This window comes from Drosophila ananassae, chromosome 2L (genome assembly GCF_017639315.1).
Source record: "Drosophila ananassae strain 14024-0371.13 chromosome 2L, ASM1763931v2, whole genome shotgun sequence".
Lineage (NCBI taxonomy): Eukaryota > Metazoa > Arthropoda > Insecta > Diptera > Drosophilidae > Drosophila > Drosophila ananassae.
Window position 1 is genome coordinate 18,612,737 of NC_057927.1, and position 18,189 is coordinate 18,630,925.

At 44.5% G+C, this 18,189-nt stretch overlaps 6 protein-coding genes across 9 annotated transcripts; 2 read left to right on the top strand and 4 right to left on the bottom strand.

Annotated features, from left to right (window-relative positions):
- Positions 1–857: 857 nt before the first annotated feature.
- Positions 858–5,328, bottom strand: LOC6499150 (zinc finger protein 800). The gene is made up of 5 exons (XM_001955170.4): positions 4,867–5,328; positions 4,614–4,760; positions 4,069–4,531; positions 3,863–4,010; positions 858–3,526 (listed from the first exon to the last, which is right to left on the bottom strand). The coding sequence occupies exons 1-5, from the start codon at positions 5,023–5,025 to the stop codon at positions 1,477–1,479; spliced, it is 2,967 nt and encodes a 988-aa protein (XP_001955206.1). The 5' UTR covers positions 5,026–5,328; the 3' UTR covers positions 858–1,476.
- Positions 5,329–5,448: 120 nt separating this feature from the next.
- On the top strand, positions 5,449–6,446 carry LOC6501416. Its single transcript, XM_001955171.4, has 3 exons — positions 5,449–5,646; positions 5,697–6,124; positions 6,184–6,446. Exons 1-3 carry the CDS (start codon positions 5,546–5,548, stop codon positions 6,360–6,362), a joined length of 708 nt encoding a protein of 235 aa, XP_001955207.1. The 5' UTR covers positions 5,449–5,545; the 3' UTR covers positions 6,363–6,446.
- Positions 6,377–7,995, bottom strand: LOC6499149 (histone PARylation factor 1-like). The gene has a single exon (XM_001955172.4). It carries the CDS (start codon positions 7,770–7,772, stop codon positions 6,447–6,449), a length of 1,326 nt encoding a protein of 441 aa, XP_001955208.2. The 5' UTR covers positions 7,773–7,995; the 3' UTR covers positions 6,377–6,446.
- A 265-nt stretch (positions 7,996–8,260) lies between these two features.
- LOC6499148 (26S proteasome non-ATPase regulatory subunit 12) lies at positions 8,261–10,419 on the bottom strand. Its single transcript, XM_001955173.4, has 4 exons — positions 10,159–10,419; positions 9,032–10,089; positions 8,812–8,968; positions 8,261–8,750 (listed from the first exon to the last, which is right to left on the bottom strand). Exons 2-4 carry the CDS (start codon positions 10,081–10,083, stop codon positions 8,448–8,450), a joined length of 1,512 nt encoding a protein of 503 aa, XP_001955209.1. The 5' UTR covers positions 10,084–10,089; positions 10,159–10,419; the 3' UTR covers positions 8,261–8,447.
- Positions 10,420–10,553: 134 nt separating this feature from the next.
- On the top strand, positions 10,554–12,318 carry LOC6501417 (histone acetyltransferase type B catalytic subunit). Its single transcript, XM_001955174.4, has 3 exons — positions 10,554–10,902; positions 10,963–11,464; positions 11,541–12,318. The coding sequence occupies exons 1-3, from the start codon at positions 10,836–10,838 to the stop codon at positions 12,184–12,186; spliced, it is 1,215 nt and encodes a 404-aa protein (XP_001955210.1). The 5' UTR covers positions 10,554–10,835; the 3' UTR covers positions 12,187–12,318.
- Positions 12,319–12,434: 116 nt separating this feature from the next.
- LOC6499147 (katanin p60 ATPase-containing subunit A1) lies at positions 12,435–17,965 on the bottom strand. 4 transcript variants are annotated; one of them, XM_014910446.3, is made up of 5 exons: positions 17,723–17,965; positions 14,183–14,460; positions 13,491–14,122; positions 12,938–13,412; positions 12,435–12,869 (listed from the first exon to the last, which is right to left on the bottom strand). In XM_014910446.3, the coding sequence occupies exons 1-5, from the start codon at positions 17,842–17,844 to the stop codon at positions 12,544–12,546; spliced, it is 1,833 nt and encodes a 610-aa protein (XP_014765932.1). In that variant the 5' UTR covers positions 17,845–17,965; the 3' UTR covers positions 12,435–12,543. The 4 variants fall into 4 exon arrangements, with proteins under 4 accessions (XP_014765932.1, XP_014765930.1, XP_014765931.1 ...); XM_014910444.2 differs by having other exon boundaries at positions 13,491–14,110; positions 17,723–17,964; XM_014910445.3 differs by lacking the exon at positions 17,723–17,965 and adding an exon at positions 16,113–16,553.
- Between the last annotated feature and the right edge of the window lie 224 nt (positions 17,966–18,189).

Below are 18,189 nucleotides of genomic sequence, written 5' to 3' on the forward strand. Positions count from 1 at the left end.
CCCATCCCTACGCCCTCATCCATTCCAAAATCCCCATGTCCTGGGCGTGGACTCCTGACCGTGACACAATTTCTATTGTCGAGCATCTGCAGCAGTTACAGCAAAAGCATCCTAGGGGTACATATCTGAGACCTGCTCCATTTCACTGGCGTTCGCTCCTCATCTGGGGCATCCAAAAACAGGTGCTGGCCATTGGAAATTGGACACTTGTTGGCCTGCCCTGTAATCTATATACTTTCGGCTTGTTTTTGTTGGTGATTATGGTAGGATTTATTATCATTTGGTGATTTGATTTAAGGCTCTACCTTGTACAATACAATGATATATAAATACATTGAACTACGCGAGTAGATCAGGACATTTACTTTTTTTTGTTTCTTTTATTTGAATGTTTGTGTGAGAGCTTCGTTCCCTTTTGTTCTTACTTATTTATTTATGTATTTTTTTTTAGTTTTTTTGTTGTTTTATGTCTGTTGCTTTCTGGCAAAATATTTGCCAAGTCAACAGTGCGTATGTATAAAATACATATACAAACATATATCTGGGTGGGGTGTGTACAGCAGACTGTCTTGTACAAGTTTCGCCTGACTTTCGCTTAGTTTGCAATTAACATTTTGGAAAACAAATTTATGCAGCATCATGCAGGAGTCATCCGTCGTGTTCTTGGCTTCCACTCAGCTGTTATGTTCCCGAATATAATAATGCTAATTAGGTGGTGGTGGTGCGATGGATTCGTATGCTAGATGCCAAGATAAAGCGTCAACAAACGTAATATCCAAGACCCAGCCTCCATATCCACAATACATATACTTAAAATAGGGTGTGCCTAATCCGGTAAGAATGATTCGAGCATAAGATTCATTAATAATCAAAATAATATATTAAATAATTTTTACAATAAATGGGAATGAGTGATTTACAATAAACAAACTTATTTTGTTAATATTTAAAAATAGTCTTCACCCAAATACTTGTGTGCTTGAATATACAATCTGGTTGAAGTCCCGACAGGACAATCTGCAGCACATACGCCATAACACCTCATACAAATGTGACTTATTTTAATGTGGGTTTATAAAATTAGGTACATACACATTATTAACTATAACATTTTAAAAAATCTTTTTACTTTTCTCAATTCACACAAACAACAAACATTTGCTAATAGCCGAAAATTATGCTACGATTTTCAATTCGTTTTGGTTGTTTTTACCGCGTAATACTCAAAGCGTATTTATCATCTAGGGATTCTTGGTTTGATTCTTCTTGGTTTCTTATTTAGTTGGTTTTACAGCTACAATAAGGACACTAGTGAATTACCTTCAAACGGCAAACGGCAGACGGCATACGGCCGACGGGAAAGCTACCAGCCAAAAGTTCGACGAAAATTCATTAGAAAGGAAAAGGGAAGCGAAGGTTGCAAAATAGAAATGATGACAGAGATTGTGGTGGCTTCCATTTCCGGTTCCGTTTAGTTTAGTTCTGCAGAGCAGCTCGTAGCAGACTGTCCAGCGTTAGCTGGATGGTTCCATTGGCAGCTGCCTGCAAAACGGATGGCGGCTTGGGCAGGGCCGGAAACGTTGTCGGAGCTCCCGCTTGACTGCCCTTGCCGTCCAGGCATTCCATCCCAGTGGTTGCCAACGTTTCAGGTATGGGTTCGTTGGGGCAAAGGCGGACTGGTGAGGGCGAGGGCGAGGACAAGGGCGGGGGGCTTTTTGGTTTCTCTATTTCGGTAAGTTTCTTCTCCCTCTCCTCCACCTGCACCTTTCCCTCTTCCCGTTTGTGAAGGTGGCCGGCTTCCTTCTTTAGGCTCTGATTTTGTTGGGCAATCACCGTGTTGACCTTGTTCCACAGGGTGTTAACAACAGCGGAATCCTTGCTAGCTGCCGCCGTTCTTTTGGCAATCTTCTCGATGAAACTTTCTGTTTCCGGAGCCGTAGCTTCCACAGGTTGGGCTGCCTGCTGGCCACCATCGCTGCGAGTATGCGAAATGAGACGTGGCCGAATCTGCGGACGCTCGGCGGGTAGTTCCGGCAAAGTGGCGGACACAGCGCGGCCTTGACTCACGAGCTCCAGCATGATCCGCCGCGTGATGCCCAGCACCAGCGGCCTTTTGGCCTCCGTGATGTAATCCTCCCACTGTTTGGGCTTGTTCTCTTCATTTCCGCTTGTAGTCGTCGTGGGGGGGTGTCGACGAAGTTTCGCCCGCATGGAGTCTACGGCCTGGGCAGCTGGATTCAGTTGACCCGCAGCATCCGGCTTGAAGCTCACCATATCGTAGACAAAGTCCTTGTTAACTGCCTTTACTCGTTTGCGGGTGGGACGCTTTTCTGGGTGGTGATCGCCAGAGTCAGGCGATATTTGGTTGCGCGACTTTCGACGCTTCTTGCCCGAGGTTTGGGTGGGTGGTTCTACACGCTCTTGATTCACCGGCTCTTCTTTGATTTCCGCGGAAGGAGATATGCGCCCATCTTCTCCCACCGTAGGTTCTGTAATTGTCTTGACCCGCTTGAAGCGCCTTTCGTATGTTTTCATCGTAGGCTTGGCCTCGTTCGCTTTCGTAGGAGACTTAGCCTCACTCTCTGGTGATGCTTTTTCTTCCTTATCCAGTAGAATTATATCGCCGTCGACATCGTCTCGCGAATACTCGCACTCGTGAGTGGAAACATACTGTTCCGTCAGCTTGTCGCGGTCGCCCTCGATTTTGTGAGTGAAACCCAGGTGATTTACAATATCATAGCGCCGGAAAGCGCGATATTCGCACAAATTGCAGCCGAACCGACGTGCGCGGTAATGGAACATGGATATGTGACGACGCAGATTTCCGAGGGCGTTGAACTGTTTATGACAGATTTTGCACCGACACCGCAGCTGCTTTTCCACCGGAACATTGCGCTTCTTTTTCCCCTTGACCTTGGAATTCTCAATATCAAGATTAGATTCAGGACCTGCTGGTGCTTCGGCTTCGGCATCGGCATCCGCTTCCGGTTCGTCCTCACTGTTAGAGGCCTCATCGCTGGCTGAATCGCTTTCGTTGGGTATCTGCAGCTTGTCCAATGAGACTGTGTGTAAGCCAGAGGGAAACGAATTGGCCGGCTCTGGTAAATCTTCGATATTCTCGATGGAAGGCTCTCCATCATTTACCTCAAGTTTGGGTAAATCTATAGACATTGTGTGGTCTTCATCGCCTGCATCCAAACTAGAATCATTGCTCTTGGATTCTTTGAACTTTTTGACGCATGCTAGTGGTTTGGCCAACCTTGCCTCTTGTTTCGCGCGGCAATTGAGCAAGTGGGTCGACAGAGCGGCACGGCGCTCAAAGGATTTCTCGCAATACATGCACAACGACATGATTTTCCGCATCTCACCACCGGCACCTAATGGTTCTGGCTCATAGCCCACCACATCGTCGGACATTTTAAGCCGCTTCAGTTCGCGGCAAGGTCCTTTGGGCTGTACATCTCCTTGCTGCACGCGGCGCTTGAGGATCGTATTCCTCATCATGCGAATGCGTCTAGTTGGTTTTCTAAAAAGAATACAAAAATCTAAGTAATAAATCAAATCCTACAAGTGGGACCGCTATGACTCACAAATGAAAAACAAACAAAATAGTTTGAAAGAAAAAAGTACTTTCAATAAATAAAAATATAACTGGGAATCTTAGGCTCATATTTTAAAGAATTTTGGTTATTACAAACAGCACTGAACATTGAAAATAATAATACAGTTTTCTTGAGATAGATATAAATTTTGAAAATTATAAATTTCTCCTAAAAAGGAACTTTTTTATTGTCTAAAATTGTATTTTCGAATTCTAAATGAAGAAAAAGGTTCCCCCATCTCCGATCAAGGCTTTACATACTTGTGGTCCTTGGAAAGATGACGAATGACAGCAGCAGCCTGCAAGAATGTCAGTGAACAGGCCGGACACTGGAACGCAAATGCTGAGGACGTATGATGCTTCTGAATGTGCAGCTCAAGCGTTTTGTGCGTCTGAAAAGTCAGATTGCCTGCGAAATACACAAGTCACCAACCGAAGTCAAAGCCTATTTGGATTGGCACACTCACAAGTTTCGCAAAAAATTCCCGTATCCGTTTCGTCACTGATTGACTGTTCTCCGGTTTCTCCCGAGTCGCTGCCCCCGTGCCGTTCAATCTTAACGGGGTTGAGGGCCTTCCCATCGGGTCCCACTACAGTGTCGTTAGGATTAAGCATGCGATGCACTTCGTCTAGTTCCGTTCGTATGCTGTCGTGCTGGTCCTGCACCTTGACAGTTTGATAAACGGCCTGACTGGAGGTGGGTACCGATTCCAGTTGCAGGACTGTGGGTGAAGTTCTTCGAACTTGCTTTGGCGCTTTCTCCCTTCGCAAACGCTCAATGACGCCGCTGAGATCGCGTATTCCCCCACTTCCCCCCTTTATAGGACGCGGCACTGGCGAGCAACCTGTACTTCTGCTGCGCAACATGTTCTCTATATCCTGTGGAGAAGGTCCGCTGCCGGTCTGTATTATCATCGTCGAGTTTAGATCCTAAAAAAGAGGTTTAATTAGAGTAATAGGATGCAATTGGTTCTGTGGATAAGGATATAGTGGTTCTTTACTGCGCACTCACTGTGTATCCGTTACCGTTCGCCAAACGGGCGCTGACGCAACAAAAGACACGCTTATGGCTGATGAAATTGGCCAGGCTGCGAAACATATTCCTGCACACCTTACATTCGTAGATCAAGCTGCACTCCATACTGAGTAACTGGCGAACCTGCAATAAAGTGATGAAAATTGTTAAAATAATTTTCCAGCCAAGGAGCGTTCGCCATTGGGGGTCAAAGCTGAGTCACGTACTCCACTTAGAGAAAACTACAAACCTCGCTAGTGCCATCTTCATAGGCACGTCGGGCCTCCTCGAATCCCGTGTGGGCAGTGCGCAAAGGTCGCTGCAGCAGGCTGATGTCGTCACCACCGTTGGAATCCATCTGGTGCTCCTTGAAATTGTCCGAATTACACCGTGAGCTGCGCTTCCGCATGGCGCTGCTTTCCGAACGCGTTTTTAGGCACAATCCTCGCGCAGGGCTCTTAGGCTGCCGTTTCCACAACGCGTGGCTTTCAAACTATCAAGGGACTGTAATCAGAGAGTTTTTTCCAATTCGAATTCACGCCTGCATCTTGCATTTTTTGTGTGTTGCAGGAATTGGTGACCAAGTGTGACCACCGTTTATTCAGAAACAAGTGTGAAACGCCTTAAAAGGTTCCTGGCTCAGAACGCTTATGGCTCGAGGATAATCCTTCATCTTATATTTTTGCTTTAACATACGGTAACGATCTGTTTCCCTGGAAAACCTGAGTTTTTACAAAAATATTCATTAATAACTCTATCAAAACATTTTCGACCGCAAAAATGGTATTTAAATACCAAGATTGTCGATTTTTTTCTATCGAAATCGATACCATCTCTAGAGCCGACGTTTGATGACTTGAACAAAACACAGTGACCGGATTTAAGATCTTATTTGAATTTCACCTGAAAATTTAGTTAAAACAAACATCATGAGTTGTCCAGGATTCGGAGAATTAAACATTCCTTCTTCGCGTGCCTTTTGGGATGATTGTGACGAGGATGAGTTCGAGAACATTACGCCGGCTGAGAAGTGAGTTTATTTTCAAATTTTTGTTGCATATTAAGCCCTCAGATTCGCAGATTGGAGTTAAAGTTCGAGGCCGAATGGGCTGACAGTAAAACACCTTTCGAGAGCGATCTTCTGGTGGTCATCGAAGGATCTCAAATTTCCCACTTTGGAACCTCAGTGCTGGCTAAGGATACTAAGCGTGTCTGCAGTATTCCCGCCAAGTCTTCCTCCTTGCACTGGAATCCTGAGAACAAACAACTTCTGGCCATCCTCGAAGATGATCTTACCATGAGCGGAGAAGTCACAGAGCTACTGCTTCCCTTTGCAAAGGTGGCCAAGAAAGTGGTCACCCTGACGCTAAAAGCAAAGGTCGAGTTCAAAAGCGAGGAGATTCAGTTGTACAGCGATGACATTGCCATCGTAAGAGGAGTGGGTGCAACTGAGAAGGGCATAACTGAACTGGAAGCTCCAAATTTTATAGCCGGTGTGGCAGCTGGTGGTAAGTCCTTAAAATTATACAGAGTTTCTAGAAAACTTATTAAAATTATCTGGTTTCAGTGGCCACATGGCGGGATCAGCAGGAATTGCCCATCAGCTCTTTTGTTATTTACACAGACAAGATCCCCTTGGACTCGACAGCAGCACAGCCTGTGCTTAAGCTTCTCCAGAGCGTTGGTGTAGCTTGCACATCCAGTTACATCCCTCCCCGAAAGGATAGCTCATATCTGTATATGTAAACAACTTCTTTGGCTGTGTTTCCATGTAACTTTAATTCATTTTAAAATGGTGCGGTTATGGAATAAAAATATATTTCGATATTATTACTTTAGTACTTCAAACATGCTGAGGTTCAGCTCCCTTCGACGCTGCTCCATGTGTGCTTTGGCTATGGCGATAAACTGCGGCCGGGAAAGCATAGAATACGCAGGCACCAACACGGAGGAGGCAAGCATGTGCAACTCCTTGTGGCCACTGCTGAACAAGTCTATGCCAAACTCCAGAGCGGTTCCAAAGTCACACTCGTCTACTGCTATGGTGGCCGCATTGGCAACCGGCTGAAGTTTCTCCAGTACCGCCTGCTTGGCAGATCCATTGTCGATGTCACTGCGTTCGAGCAACGCCAGCATTTTCATTAACTCAGCATCGCTTACGGGAAGCGATCGGTACCCCATCTGGGTCTTCCTATCGAACGGCACAACAATTCCCGCTCTGTGGAATGTTTTGGCAACCACACGCTTGTTTCGATCCCGCTGAAGGCGATCCAGTTGCGGTAATTCAAGGGACTTATCAGATAAATATTTTTGAACAGCTTTCTTCGTTCCAGCTACCTGGTTTGCTGTAAACGGTGTACCCACAAAATCATTCTCCAAATAATGTAGAAATGCATCGAAAATATTTCCAGCTATGAACTTAAATTCGCATCCTTGGGTGGAGTCGTTTCTGGCAATCAACAGGTTATCCTTGTCCTGCGGCACATCCCTCCAGTAACCGTAGTGAATTCCCGTGTTTTTGCGCACGAAAATAGTCTGGAACTCTGGAGGATCATAGTAAAAGCGCCAATGCCTCAAGTAGTCTCCAGGTTCGCCCATCTTGGCACCATGAAATCTTTCGGCCAGAAATTCGAAGGGACCCACTAGCTGCAACTGAAATACCTTTTCGAGATGATCCAGACCGGCTGTCTTTTCCTGGGAGGGATCGTTCTTTAAGGTGCCCACAAATTTCCAGAATTCGTAAAAGTCGGGCGGCATTTCAACCAAGAATTTGTGGCGGATAAATTCGTTGGACTGGCAAAGATTGTCATACTCTTGCTGCACTGATAATCGGATGCGCTTCTCCAGAATTTCCATGTAGTTCTTGCCAGAAATATTGTTCATGGCCTCTCTATGCAGCTCGGCTGTTTCTGATTCATAGCTGCCCCTGGGCTCTTCTTGAATATCCTCCATGTTTCCACTCTCTGCACTGGAGCTACTGGTGTTTGGCTTATCTTTCTCGTCTGATTGCGAGGATGCACTTCTTTTTGGCGCCACTTTTTTGTTAGCCGCACAGTTTTCTTCGCTTTCTTCCTTTTGGGGGTGATTATATTTTGACAAATGGTCTGGGTTTCGCTGATAACACTTTTCCCCGTATTTGCAATCTTGTTTGGGCATTTTCAGACTTTTAAATATTTACAATTTCAATACATGCAGTATGATACAATTACAAAGAATAACAAGCTTGCAGAGTCGTGGTTAAAAATTTGAGAGGGATGCTCGATAGTTTTTAAAGTGCTTGAAAATAAATGTGGTTTAATTATTAAATTGAATGAATAAATACATTGAATAAAATTAGATATCTTAGAGGAAAACCCAAGCTAATTGTTTTAATTCAGAAAGTATCGATAAATTAAAATTTGTCAACTTCAAAAGAAATTTTCTAAAAATAAAAACCCTTGCCGTGTTTTATAACCTTTTTTTTTAAATAATTATTTATTATTTATTATATCTTTACATGTTTTTCTTAAAGCAAAATATCCTCTTTTATGATTTATGATAACTACGCCTATGAAAAAAGACTTGAGAAAGAAGCAGACAACAAAAACTTTCAAGTGTTGCAAAACCCACGAAGAGTGTTGGCCATAATCAAAACAATACGAAAATAGTTTTTAATAGATATTACGGGGTGTTTCTTTTAATTATTGTAGTTCATTCAATGAATACAAACTTTGCGAAGAGAATCGAAGTTTTTATGTTTTTGGGAGGTTAGTACGATTACAGTTACAGAATGAATAGGCAGGCGATTCAAAGGGAAAACTAAGTGTCCTTAGTGGCTACATAAAATGTTGGCTAATCCTCAACAGCGCACATGACCGAGTAGACGCACTCCTCCTTGTTGATTAGGTGGCAAGTCTTGTTTACCAGGGACATCAACTGGTTCACATCAGTGGCCCAGTTGTTTAGTATGTCGGATGCACTCTTCTTTTGGGTGAAGTAAATTATGCCGGCTGGACGATCGATCTTCACCCGTATGGTGTCACTGTTGGCTAGCTTTGAGAGATATTCCTCGCAACGGCTGCTGGGCAGATTAAGCAGTTCGCTCATGCGAGTCAAATGCAAGCGGGAGTAATACATTGCAATGATTCGAATATTCTGCAGGAAGTAAAAAATCAAATTAACTCTTTAAAAATTTCCATTCCCTGGTTCTTCTTACATGTTCTATTAGACGGTCCTTCAGTTCGGTGATGCATTTCTTTCCGTGCTTTGTAGTATCCTTAAACATTTCGTTTTCGGCTAAAACCTGCCCAAATTCAGCGTTGAAAGTATCGAAGTTGATCAGCTCTTTGGACATAAACAAGCGCAGAATTTCTCTATAAATTGAACAAAATCATTAATATGGACTGAATATTTGTGTTAGACTTGTAGCTTATTACTTGTATATTGGTACATCTTCTAGCTTTTTGTTTTTAGATAAATGTGCCATCATGTCACTCTGTTCATTGTCGAAGGGGGCCAAGACGCAATACAAAACAGCGCTAACAAGTTTTTCCGTCAACTCCTTCTTCTGTTCCTCAGTCAGCTCAATCTCCACCTCAGGCTCCGCGACGGGTTCCACTTTCTTTTCTTTTGAGTCATCCTCCTTTTTCTTCTTATCCTCTTCTTGTTTCTTCTTTTGCTCGTCAGCGGAAAGCGAGGAATCGACGGGTGTAAGACCAGTCTTTTTGCGAGGAGGCTCCGCAATGGCCTGGTAATGACGGGAGGTATTCAGGAAAGACGTATCCCGGTTTAGTTGAATCATCAAGTTATAGAACTTAAGCTTGAGATCGTGTTGCGCTGGGTCATCGAAGAACTTAATGCTGATCTTCTTGGCAATGATTTGCGTGGATACATAGTCCTCCTTCAGCAGGCAGAGGCGCATCTGTTCCAGAATAAGTTCAACCTTTTCTCGCTTATCCATCGACCCGTAAGTTTCCACCTGAAGTTCTTCCATAACGGTGGCAGCACCGGCAATATCGCCATCGGCCTCCTTGATATCCGCCAAAATTTTTGTGAGCCGTGCCCGTTCGATTTCGACGTAAATCTTACCCTCAGTAACTGAGCGAAGAGTATCAATTAGCTTGAGCTTCGTCTCTTTGTCCGGAGTTTTATCCACGTAAGTGCAACACTCCTGGATCATTTTTACAACAGCCTGTTTAAGCTGAGATCGCCGACGCACCAGCAGGCTCACGTACTCATTAAGGGCATTCCAGTTGTTGGCATCGAAACAAATCTGACAGATGGCCACTAGAACACGCGAGCAGGAGACCATGTCGGCGCCCAGTCGCGTTTGTTTCTCCAACTGCAACATCATTTCGATGGCTTCGTGGAAGGCGTCGGGGTTCTTCTTAGCCAAATCCTTAGCCAGCGGGATTTTCTCATTGCAAGCCGGTTCATAGTCCACCTCCATCTTGGTGATGCGGCCGCCATCGAACAAATAGGTATCCATTATTACCTAAAATCAGAAAAAACCGAAAGAAAATTTTATTTTTGCCGCTATGACTATGCAGTTTTTATTACTCACCTTGTATTTCCCTCTGTCCGGTATAAATCAGATTAAACTTGGTCTCTGTGGTAAAAGACTGGGAGACGACTTCTCTGCAAACAGGTTAATTATTCCTAAGCCTTCCTTAAAGTTTCTGCTTGCGAAAGCGGGTTTTCTATATAAAAATAATTCTCTGCAAATTCTGCTTACAAATGCCCTGTTAAGTTGGCTGCGCGAGTGAGTACGAGTGTTGGAAAACGCTTGCTGGGCAGAGCGATTTTGAAAAGTTGTACAATTTTAAATGTGACAATCAAAAAACAAACACAAAATTAAGCATTTATTGAAGCACATGAAATATAAAAATTGAATGAAAATTAAATGATGGGCTAGTTTAATATAGGCCTGCAACGCCGATTTAATCGATATATAGTACCAATCGGTGGCAACTCTATAATGCCACATTATTAAATAAGTTTTCCAGCACTTACGGCTTCGTCTTTGTTTAGCCGCGAAATTTTCGCGAAACACCAACATTGAGGGAGTATTTTTTATGAAACGTGCCTCCGAACAGTATATTAGATCACTAGATTTACTAAATTTTTCATATAGCGCTTTAAGGCCAAGAAAGGGGCCTTTTAAAGACTTGAAACTCTCACAGCAGGCACATATTGCGCGCCAAAATTGCGACCATTCTGTAGCTTAGAAGAAATTCCAAAATGGCTCAAATTCAGGAATATCAGGACTTGGTCTTGGATGCCTTGGAAGTCGTGGACTTTAAGTTGAGTGAGTAGCATCCTAATGTATCCTTAGTATAGCCCTGCAATGATTGTATTTTCGGAACAGTTCGGGACAAGGGAGACATAAACAACGACGCTTTGATTTTCCACCCCGCCATGGCCCATCAGATTTTCGGTGAATCTGAGACTATATTCGGTTACAAAGATTTGCATGTGCGAGTGCTTTATACTGCCGGTCCCTTGCACATATACCTTGGAGTCGAGTATGGAAATCGAGTGAATGAGATATCTGGTGGAGAAATCAAGGCTGACGATGTTATCAGCACTATTGCCCAGAGTCTGCCAGACGGGTGCTATTTCATCAACCTGGACGAGTTCCTGAAGACCTTGGACAAAGCCGACAAGTTTCAACCCTTCGGCGAAAAGGTTAATGAGTATACTCGCACATCGGACGACGGAAGCGAGCGGCTCTTTGAAATATACCAATGCGACTACAAAATATCGTCATTCCTCAAGTTCTTTTCACGTCTGCAGACCTTTGTTTTGTGGTTCGTGGATGCAGCTTCGTACATCGACACCGATGACCCACAGTGGTCCTTCTTTGTTTGGTAAGTAAATCCTACACACAAAAAAGCACCACAATTTTTCACACCCTTTATTATATTTATTTTAATTATATTCCAGCTATGAAAAGTACAAGAATAACGATGGTCAGTGGCAATACGCCACTGCGGGCTATACCACCGTTTACGAGTACTACGCTTACCCGCAAAATAAGCGCCCTAGGATTAGCCAGATGCTGATATTACCGCCTTTTCAGAAGTTGGGCCTTGCCACTAAGTTGGTGGAAACAATTTACAAATTCTACCAGTCTCAAAAGAACGTGGTGGATATTACCGTAGAGGACCCGTCCGAAGATTTCCAGCGACTTCGAAATTTTGTAGATGCTCGCTTTTGCAAGAACTTAAAATCATTTTCACCCGATATTATTTCAAAGGGCTTCACAAAAGAGATGGTTCGGGAGGCTCGGGAAACACTTAAACTGAATCCCCGCCAGGTGCGGAAAGTTTACGAGCTATTGCGCCTATACTATACCAATTTGAACGATGAACGGGAGTACAGGGCCTACCGGTTGGAGGTCAAGAAACGCCTCAACGCCGTATACTATAAGCAGCTAAAAGACTTGAAGAAAATGGAGCGGTACAAAATGGACACAGAGATGCTAAGGGCTCGCCTGCCCACCATGAAACAGCGAATGGATCAACTACAAGAGGAGTACACAGTCGTGGAACAAGATTATCAGAACACCATTGCCAAACTGAAAGCCTAAGATGCACCATTGGAGCCAAGGGGTGTTGAGTAATTTATTTCGTTTTCCGTTTTCTAAATATGTTGATTACAAAATACATTTTGTTTGCCATAAGCCTAAAGTAGGATTCTGTCGAATAAATATTAAAAATTACATATGTGTATAGTGGATATATTGTATGAGATAATTAGATTTATCCGTGCACATGTTTTTGAGGGGCAATGCTGGGCGTGGGTCACTTGAGCAATTAAGCGTATATAAAAACAACATTTTAAGCTAACAAATACGATTTATACAGACTGAAAAGTATTGCAATTGAGGCTTGGAAGTACACATGGGATACAATTATCAAGGGTGCTGGGCCAGCAGCCCGTACAACTAGCAGGACCCGTACTCCTCCATCCACTTCTCGAATCGGGCAACATCGTCGGCGGAGACTGATTTTTTGGTGCGCTGCCTGGCATCTTGGAAGTCCTGCAGCGTTATAGGCAAATCCACCTCCTCGCGCCGTATTTGCTTGATCTGGTCCGGAGTGCGGCCGGAGATGAGGCGTCGCATGGGCATCATGGAGGCATCGCGGCACACGTTGCTTATGTCCGACCCGGAATATCCTTGCAGCTCGTCACCGATTAAGGCGGTGTTCAGGTTCGGGGCCAAGCAAACATCCTTTAGGCAGAGTTTAAGTAAGGCTGAACGTGTGTCCTCTTTAAAGTGGAAGAAAAATAGTAGTAGTTTTGTTTTTATTGTTTTAGGAAACTTTTTATCCTCTTACCATTCGGAAGAGGAATGTAGATGCGCTTTTCGAAACGTCTACGGAAGGCCTCGTCAATATCCCAGGGATGATTTGTGGCCGCCAGCACCATAATCACTTTTTCCTCCTCCTTGCTTGCGTTCAGTCCGTCCATTTGAATGAGCAGCTCCGCCTTGAATCGCCGGCTGGCCTCGTGCTCCGAATCGCTGCCCCTGGAGGCACATAAGGCATCGATCTCATCGATAAAGATTGTGCTGGGTGCATAGAAGCGAGCCATTTCGAACAGCAGACGCACTAGTTTCTCGCTCTCCCCCCGGTATTTGGAGGTCAACGTGGAGGAGGATACGTTAAAGAAGGTTGTGCCGCATTCAGTTGCTACCGCCTTGGCTAACATGGTTTTGCCCGTTCCTGGGGGACCCACCATAAGGACTCCGCGCCACGGTCGGCGTATTCCCTTGAAAAACTCGGGCATAATGACTGGAAGTACTACCGCTTCCTGTGGATTAAAAAAAAGAAATTTATAATTTTTTAAGACATAATAACTAAATATGTTTTTAAATAATGGAAAACCCACCTGCAGTATGGTCTTAGCCTCATTTAAACCGGCCACATCAGTCCACTTGATACACGGATGCCGCTGCAGTATATCCTTCTCGAGGGTGTCCACTAAATGACCCTCGTAGCCTAGTGGCGAGAAGTGCTTGACCTTGGTCTTTGGTGAGCACTTGGGTGTATTGTGATTGGTGGACAGGGACTGAGCATGCGAGTTGTCCTCCAGCGATGTGGTGGCATCCTGGTCATCCGAATTGGAGTTCTCATCCAAGGAGTTCTTCTTCACCGGCTTGTGTTTGAGCGTCAGTTGGGTATTAGTACTGAGCTTTCTGGCCCTCAACCTTTCCACTGATCTGCTTTTTCTCACGGCAGCTGTCAATGCAGAAGCTCTTCCGGGTCTGCCGAGCCGCATAGTGCCCATACTATTGGCTGCAGTGGGTGCTCCTCCGCTGGCAAAGCCCACATTCCCCGCACTGCCATGATGACTCTGGCCTAGGCTGCTGTTTGTGCTACTAATGGAGGGCAGTGTAGGTTGCAGCTCGGGATCTCGCCGTCTAAGCGAGGACACCCAGCGATTGTCCTGCTGCTGTGAGGGGAACGGCATCTGAGCCGTCTGGCTGGGCCGTGGTTGAGGGGCCACTTCTGTGACGGAGACTGCTTTTTATTAGTAATCATGGAATGAACCTGCCCCTCAATGTTTCCCCGTTACATTACCTTGAGTGGGCAGACGCTGCTTGCCACGTAAGGGGACACTTCCCCCTATTCCCAATCCTCCGGGAGCGTTGGGGCCCAGGTTGTTAATGGGTCGGTGAGGGCGCTCTGTTGTCGGGGCGTGTCCGCTCTCCGGCGAAGGCTTTTTCACACCATTGGCATTTCGAGCGGGACGACTGGTGGCCGTGATCTTGGTGAAGGCAAATGGCGAGAGGGAGTCCAAGATAAGGGAGTCCATCATCCTTGCCATGTGGGAAAGGCTAGTTGGTGGTGTGGATGAGCTGGAAAATAAGAGTAACGTATACCTTTAATAGATTTCTAAACAAACTTAATTTCCCCCAAGTGACCGGCTTTAAGCTTAAATAGTCTAGATCCTAGTCTAGATTCTAAAGTCTAGACTAATGAACATCCCCCGGACATCCGTGTTTATAAAACTTTTAGTTTGCTATCTATAAATTTTTAGCTTGGTGGCGTTTGCCATTCAACTTGGCCATGTCACAAAGGTCATTTGCTTTATCAGCCGCGGACAAGTACTTTGCGTGTCCTGGTGTGTGCACACATACTATGTATATATTTGAATATATATATCGGTTGGAATCCTCGTGTCTAGCCGTCTAATATTAGCTAGCCCTAGCGATAGTCCTTACTGTTTCCTTCCCGTTATCCCTTCCCCTCCACGGACAATGCTCGGGAATTTCTAGGAAATGAAGAGTTCGTTGTGCCTCCCAAGGGGGCGGATATTCATACAAAACTGCTGGTTGTCGGCAGGTGGGTTCAATAACCCAGGTGGCTCCTGGCCAGGTTATTGACGTGCCGGCGACAATTGTTAACTGTTTTATTCGCATTTGAATAGTTTTTCTTTATTTTTTTGGCATTGCATGCGTCATTCGGGGGCATTAAAGCGTTTATAGGCATTCCAGCTACCAGCTATACAACATTGTAAATCTCGAATCCGAGAAATATGCCGCCATATTTTTTATGCCAGGATAATTAAGTTGGCAGCAGAAGGCATGGCTATAATTCCCGGACAAGTTTCCCGACTCCTGCCACATCCGCTTGGTATTTATACAGAGTGTTGTACTCGCTCAAATTTGGGTTAATGTTTTCTATGTGCTCGCCCACGATTTCTGATTAGCCAAGCGACTAACTAGGCCAACAATAAGTTTCCCAGTACCCCAAAGCCTTTGACTGACCAGCCTATTTGTCCTATATATGTATGTAGTTCACAAGTATCAGTGGGGCTTAATCTATGCATTACATGCAGTTTAATTGAGCCATTGATTGATTGGCAAAGTGTTACAAGGACCCTGCCAGGAGGTAGGAGTAGTGGAGGCAGTCCTTGGTCTATTAGTTACGATGGTCTCTTTAAAATTCGTGTCGCCAAGAGGTGTTTATGCTAATTCCTACTTGAGAATGCCTTTGGCACTGTAAAAACTACATTTCGCCCTATGCAAATTACACCAAATGGCAATTATGACTGGCAAAAATATGCGATGCAAGGCAGGGGGCCATCAGGTTGTATTTCTTGGGAACACTGCTTCGTATAAGAATCGGAAAGAATTACTTTTTGCTGCCTAATAATAGGGCTCTCTTCCAGTAATTAAATAAGGGCTGTTTATTGTCTTAATATTTTTGCAATAATTATATCGCACTCAAAGTTCTTTAATGAAAAGATCAATATATATACAGTAGGTCCTTCTTTATAACATCTAGTACCTAAAAAAGGACCTTCATTGATATATTCTTATACTTATATATATTTATAAAACCTATAGCTATTTCAGAAAGCAATCTTATTTCTATATTCATTTTGTATTTATAATTTGGATAAATTTAAATAAAGTTAAGTTTCCTTCGAACTTTAATATTTTATCCATATATTAAAACATTTAATCCGCCCTATATATATGTGATATTCAGCTTTAACCCTTACCACTGATGTAGATCCCATAATGAGTGATATGGAGTATGTCTATAGGTGGATACGAACGGCACCGCAACTTCATACTCCACCTGGACATTCGGTGGCGACTGTGGCCGTATGGCCAAGGCAGTATTGCGTTCCAAGGCGGGATTCGAGCTGGTTAACGATCGCTGACGCATGAAAGGATTTTGATGCTGGGATTGCACCGACTGCTGGTTATAGATTCCCGAATTGTTGTTGACCAGTTGGGCCACACCGGCGGCCGGAGCCATCGATGTCTGGCCCATGCCAAACCAATTTTGGGCACTGGTGTTGAACATGGCACCGTGCCCGTGTCAGGACGACAACAAAAAGACAGGTAGACACTTCCTTCACTAGGAATTTAAAAATCACACACGTAAAAGTTCGAACGGAAACTTAATTTCCCTCCCCGGCGACAGTCTCCGCCTGGGCAGCTCGATCCAGGCAGTCCAAACACGACTATTAAAAAAAAACCCTGACCCAAAGCGCGGTATCTACCGGACGGCTCAAGGGTTGCGGACCAACTGACTGACCACTCGACTGGACGACGCACAGTCCACAACAAAGCAGACCCTTTGACTACGGGTCGTATACGATATACCGGGTAGTTTTCCTAGCCCGTAACTGTGAGCTGTGTTGTTTGTGTGAATGCGAATTGAGGTTAAAGGAAGTTTCGCCTGGCGCTGCTTGGGGGCGGTTTCAATCATGGTTATTCCCATGGAGGGGGCACCATATCTTGAGAAAAATAAACCACAAAAGATTTGATTGCTTGGCCTAACATACCGTGCTGGTTTTGTAACCATATCTTGGATCCGAGCTTTTATAAAGATGTAATAGGAAAGTTATATAATACATTTTAAATATTAATTATAATTCATATTTATAACTAAAACTGACTTATATTTGGGCGCCACTTTTGAAAGTAAAGCATAGTTTAAAAAGCTTTTCAAAGTATTAGGTATTACTCCCAGCTCGTTTTTTAATTTATGGGTAATACACGGCTTGAATAAAGTAAATTGGAAGCATATTCATGCTTCGTGTGGACCCGAGGTATATTCTAGGACTCGTGTTACCCAACGCTGGTGGACTCTGGTCAATGCACGCTACAACTAGTAGTCGTGGACTCGAGTCGAAGATTCCATCGATTTCTGGGAAGGAAAGGCGCCACACACACTTATGTATGCCATGTTGTATTTATCCACTCGAATGGCAGTGGGTTTCTAATAATTTGCCGGCAATGTAATTTAATGGCGGGCTTGCATGCGGAGAAAGCCGGCTCTTCAGTTGGCCTGCAACCTCCTCCTCCCAGTCTTTCGAAAACAGCGAAATTATGAGACCTAGAGGGTATTGTCAACGATATAATCCCTTGTGGGTGCTGCGAAAACCCAAAGGCAAACCACAAACGAAGGTCACATTGGGTGCGCAGATATCTAATATATCTGAATCGCAAGGATGCGATACCGAAATCCACTGCAGTCTAGATAAAAATCGATGCCGGAGCGCCGACAGTCAAGGCTCGCTCAAGTGGCCCGGCACGCCTATAATTGTAGCTCCTCATCCCTCAGCCAGTTGCAACCCTACCCCGTTTCAGAACTCACCCCGCTGGACTCATCACGGGCAGGTATGTGGCAGTGGAGTCCACGGTGCGTATGGCTGTGTTCCCTCGCAGGACAATCTTTTCGCGCGTGGTGCGCCTGTAGGTCGTCTCCTCGCCCCGCATCCTGTTCCTCGAGTTGTTTTCAGTTTTCACAAAAATTTAGAATTTTCTAAATAAAATTTTGTTGGGTATTTTTCTTGTTTACTTTGGTCCGAAATGGTGTGTTGGAAATTTTTCCATCTGTTCTTCACACAAGCAACGTCAAAATGGAGATTCTGAGGGACTTTTGAGCGAGATGTATCGAAAGAAAGGATGCTGCGAAAAAGCTCTGGCGCTCTTTAGCTTTTAGCTCTCTTCGGGGTCCTTGCTCTCTCTTTCGACCAGCTGTAAACAATTGCGCAATTTTCAACTGCAACAAGGACGAGGCTGTTGCTGTTCCTCCACTCGCCTCAATGCACAAATGGTCAC

Coding starts and splice junctions, on each gene's coding strand:
- LOC6499150 (XM_001955170.4), bottom strand. CDS start 5,025: ATGCGGAAGCGCAGCTCACGGTGTAATTCGGACAATTTCAAGGAGCAC. Junction 4,532..4,613: donor CGAACGGTAACGGATACACA/GTGAGTGCGCAG, acceptor CCTCTTTTTTAG/GATCTAAACTCGACGATGAT. Junction 3,527..3,862: donor CATCTTTCCAAGGACCACAA/GTATGTAAAGCC, acceptor TATTCTTTTTAG/AAAACCAACTAGACGCATTC.
- LOC6501416 (XM_001955171.4), top strand. CDS start 5,546: ATGAGTTGTCCAGGATTCGGAGAATTAAACATTCCTTCTTCGCGTGCC. Junction 5,647..5,696: donor AACATTACGCCGGCTGAGAA/GTGAGTTTATTT, acceptor TCAGATTCGCAG/ATTGGAGTTAAAGTTCGAGG. Junction 6,125..6,183: donor AGCCGGTGTGGCAGCTGGTG/GTAAGTCCTTAA, acceptor ATCTGGTTTCAG/TGGCCACATGGCGGGATCAG.
- LOC6499149 (XM_001955172.4), bottom strand. CDS start 7,772: ATGCCCAAACAAGATTGCAAATACGGGGAAAAGTGTTATCAGCGAAAC.
- LOC6499148 (XM_001955173.4), bottom strand. CDS start 10,083: ATGGATACCTATTTGTTCGATGGCGGCCGCATCACCAAGATGGAGGTG. Junction 8,969..9,031: donor GAAGATGTACCAATATACAA/GTAATAAGCTAC, acceptor TTCAATTTATAG/AGAAATTCTGCGCTTGTTTA. Junction 8,751..8,811: donor AGGACCGTCTAATAGAACAT/GTAAGAAGAACC, acceptor TACTTCCTGCAG/AATATTCGAATCATTGCAAT.
- LOC6501417 (XM_001955174.4), top strand. CDS start 10,836: ATGGCTCAAATTCAGGAATATCAGGACTTGGTCTTGGATGCCTTGGAA. Junction 10,903..10,962: donor AGTCGTGGACTTTAAGTTGA/GTGAGTAGCATC, acceptor TTTTCGGAACAG/TTCGGGACAAGGGAGACATA. Junction 11,465..11,540: donor CAGTGGTCCTTCTTTGTTTG/GTAAGTAAATCC, acceptor ATTATATTCCAG/CTATGAAAAGTACAAGAATA.
- LOC6499147 (XM_014910445.3), bottom strand. CDS start 16,423: ATGTTCAACACCAGTGCCCAAAATTGGTTTGGCATGGGCCAGACATCG. Junction 14,461..16,112: donor TTATGGGATCTACATCAGTG/GTAAGGGTTAAA, acceptor CTTATTTTCCAG/CTCATCCACACCACCAACTA. Junction 14,123..14,182: donor GCAGCGTCTGCCCACTCAAG/GTAATGTAACGG, acceptor AATAAAAAGCAG/TCTCCGTCACAGAAGTGGCC.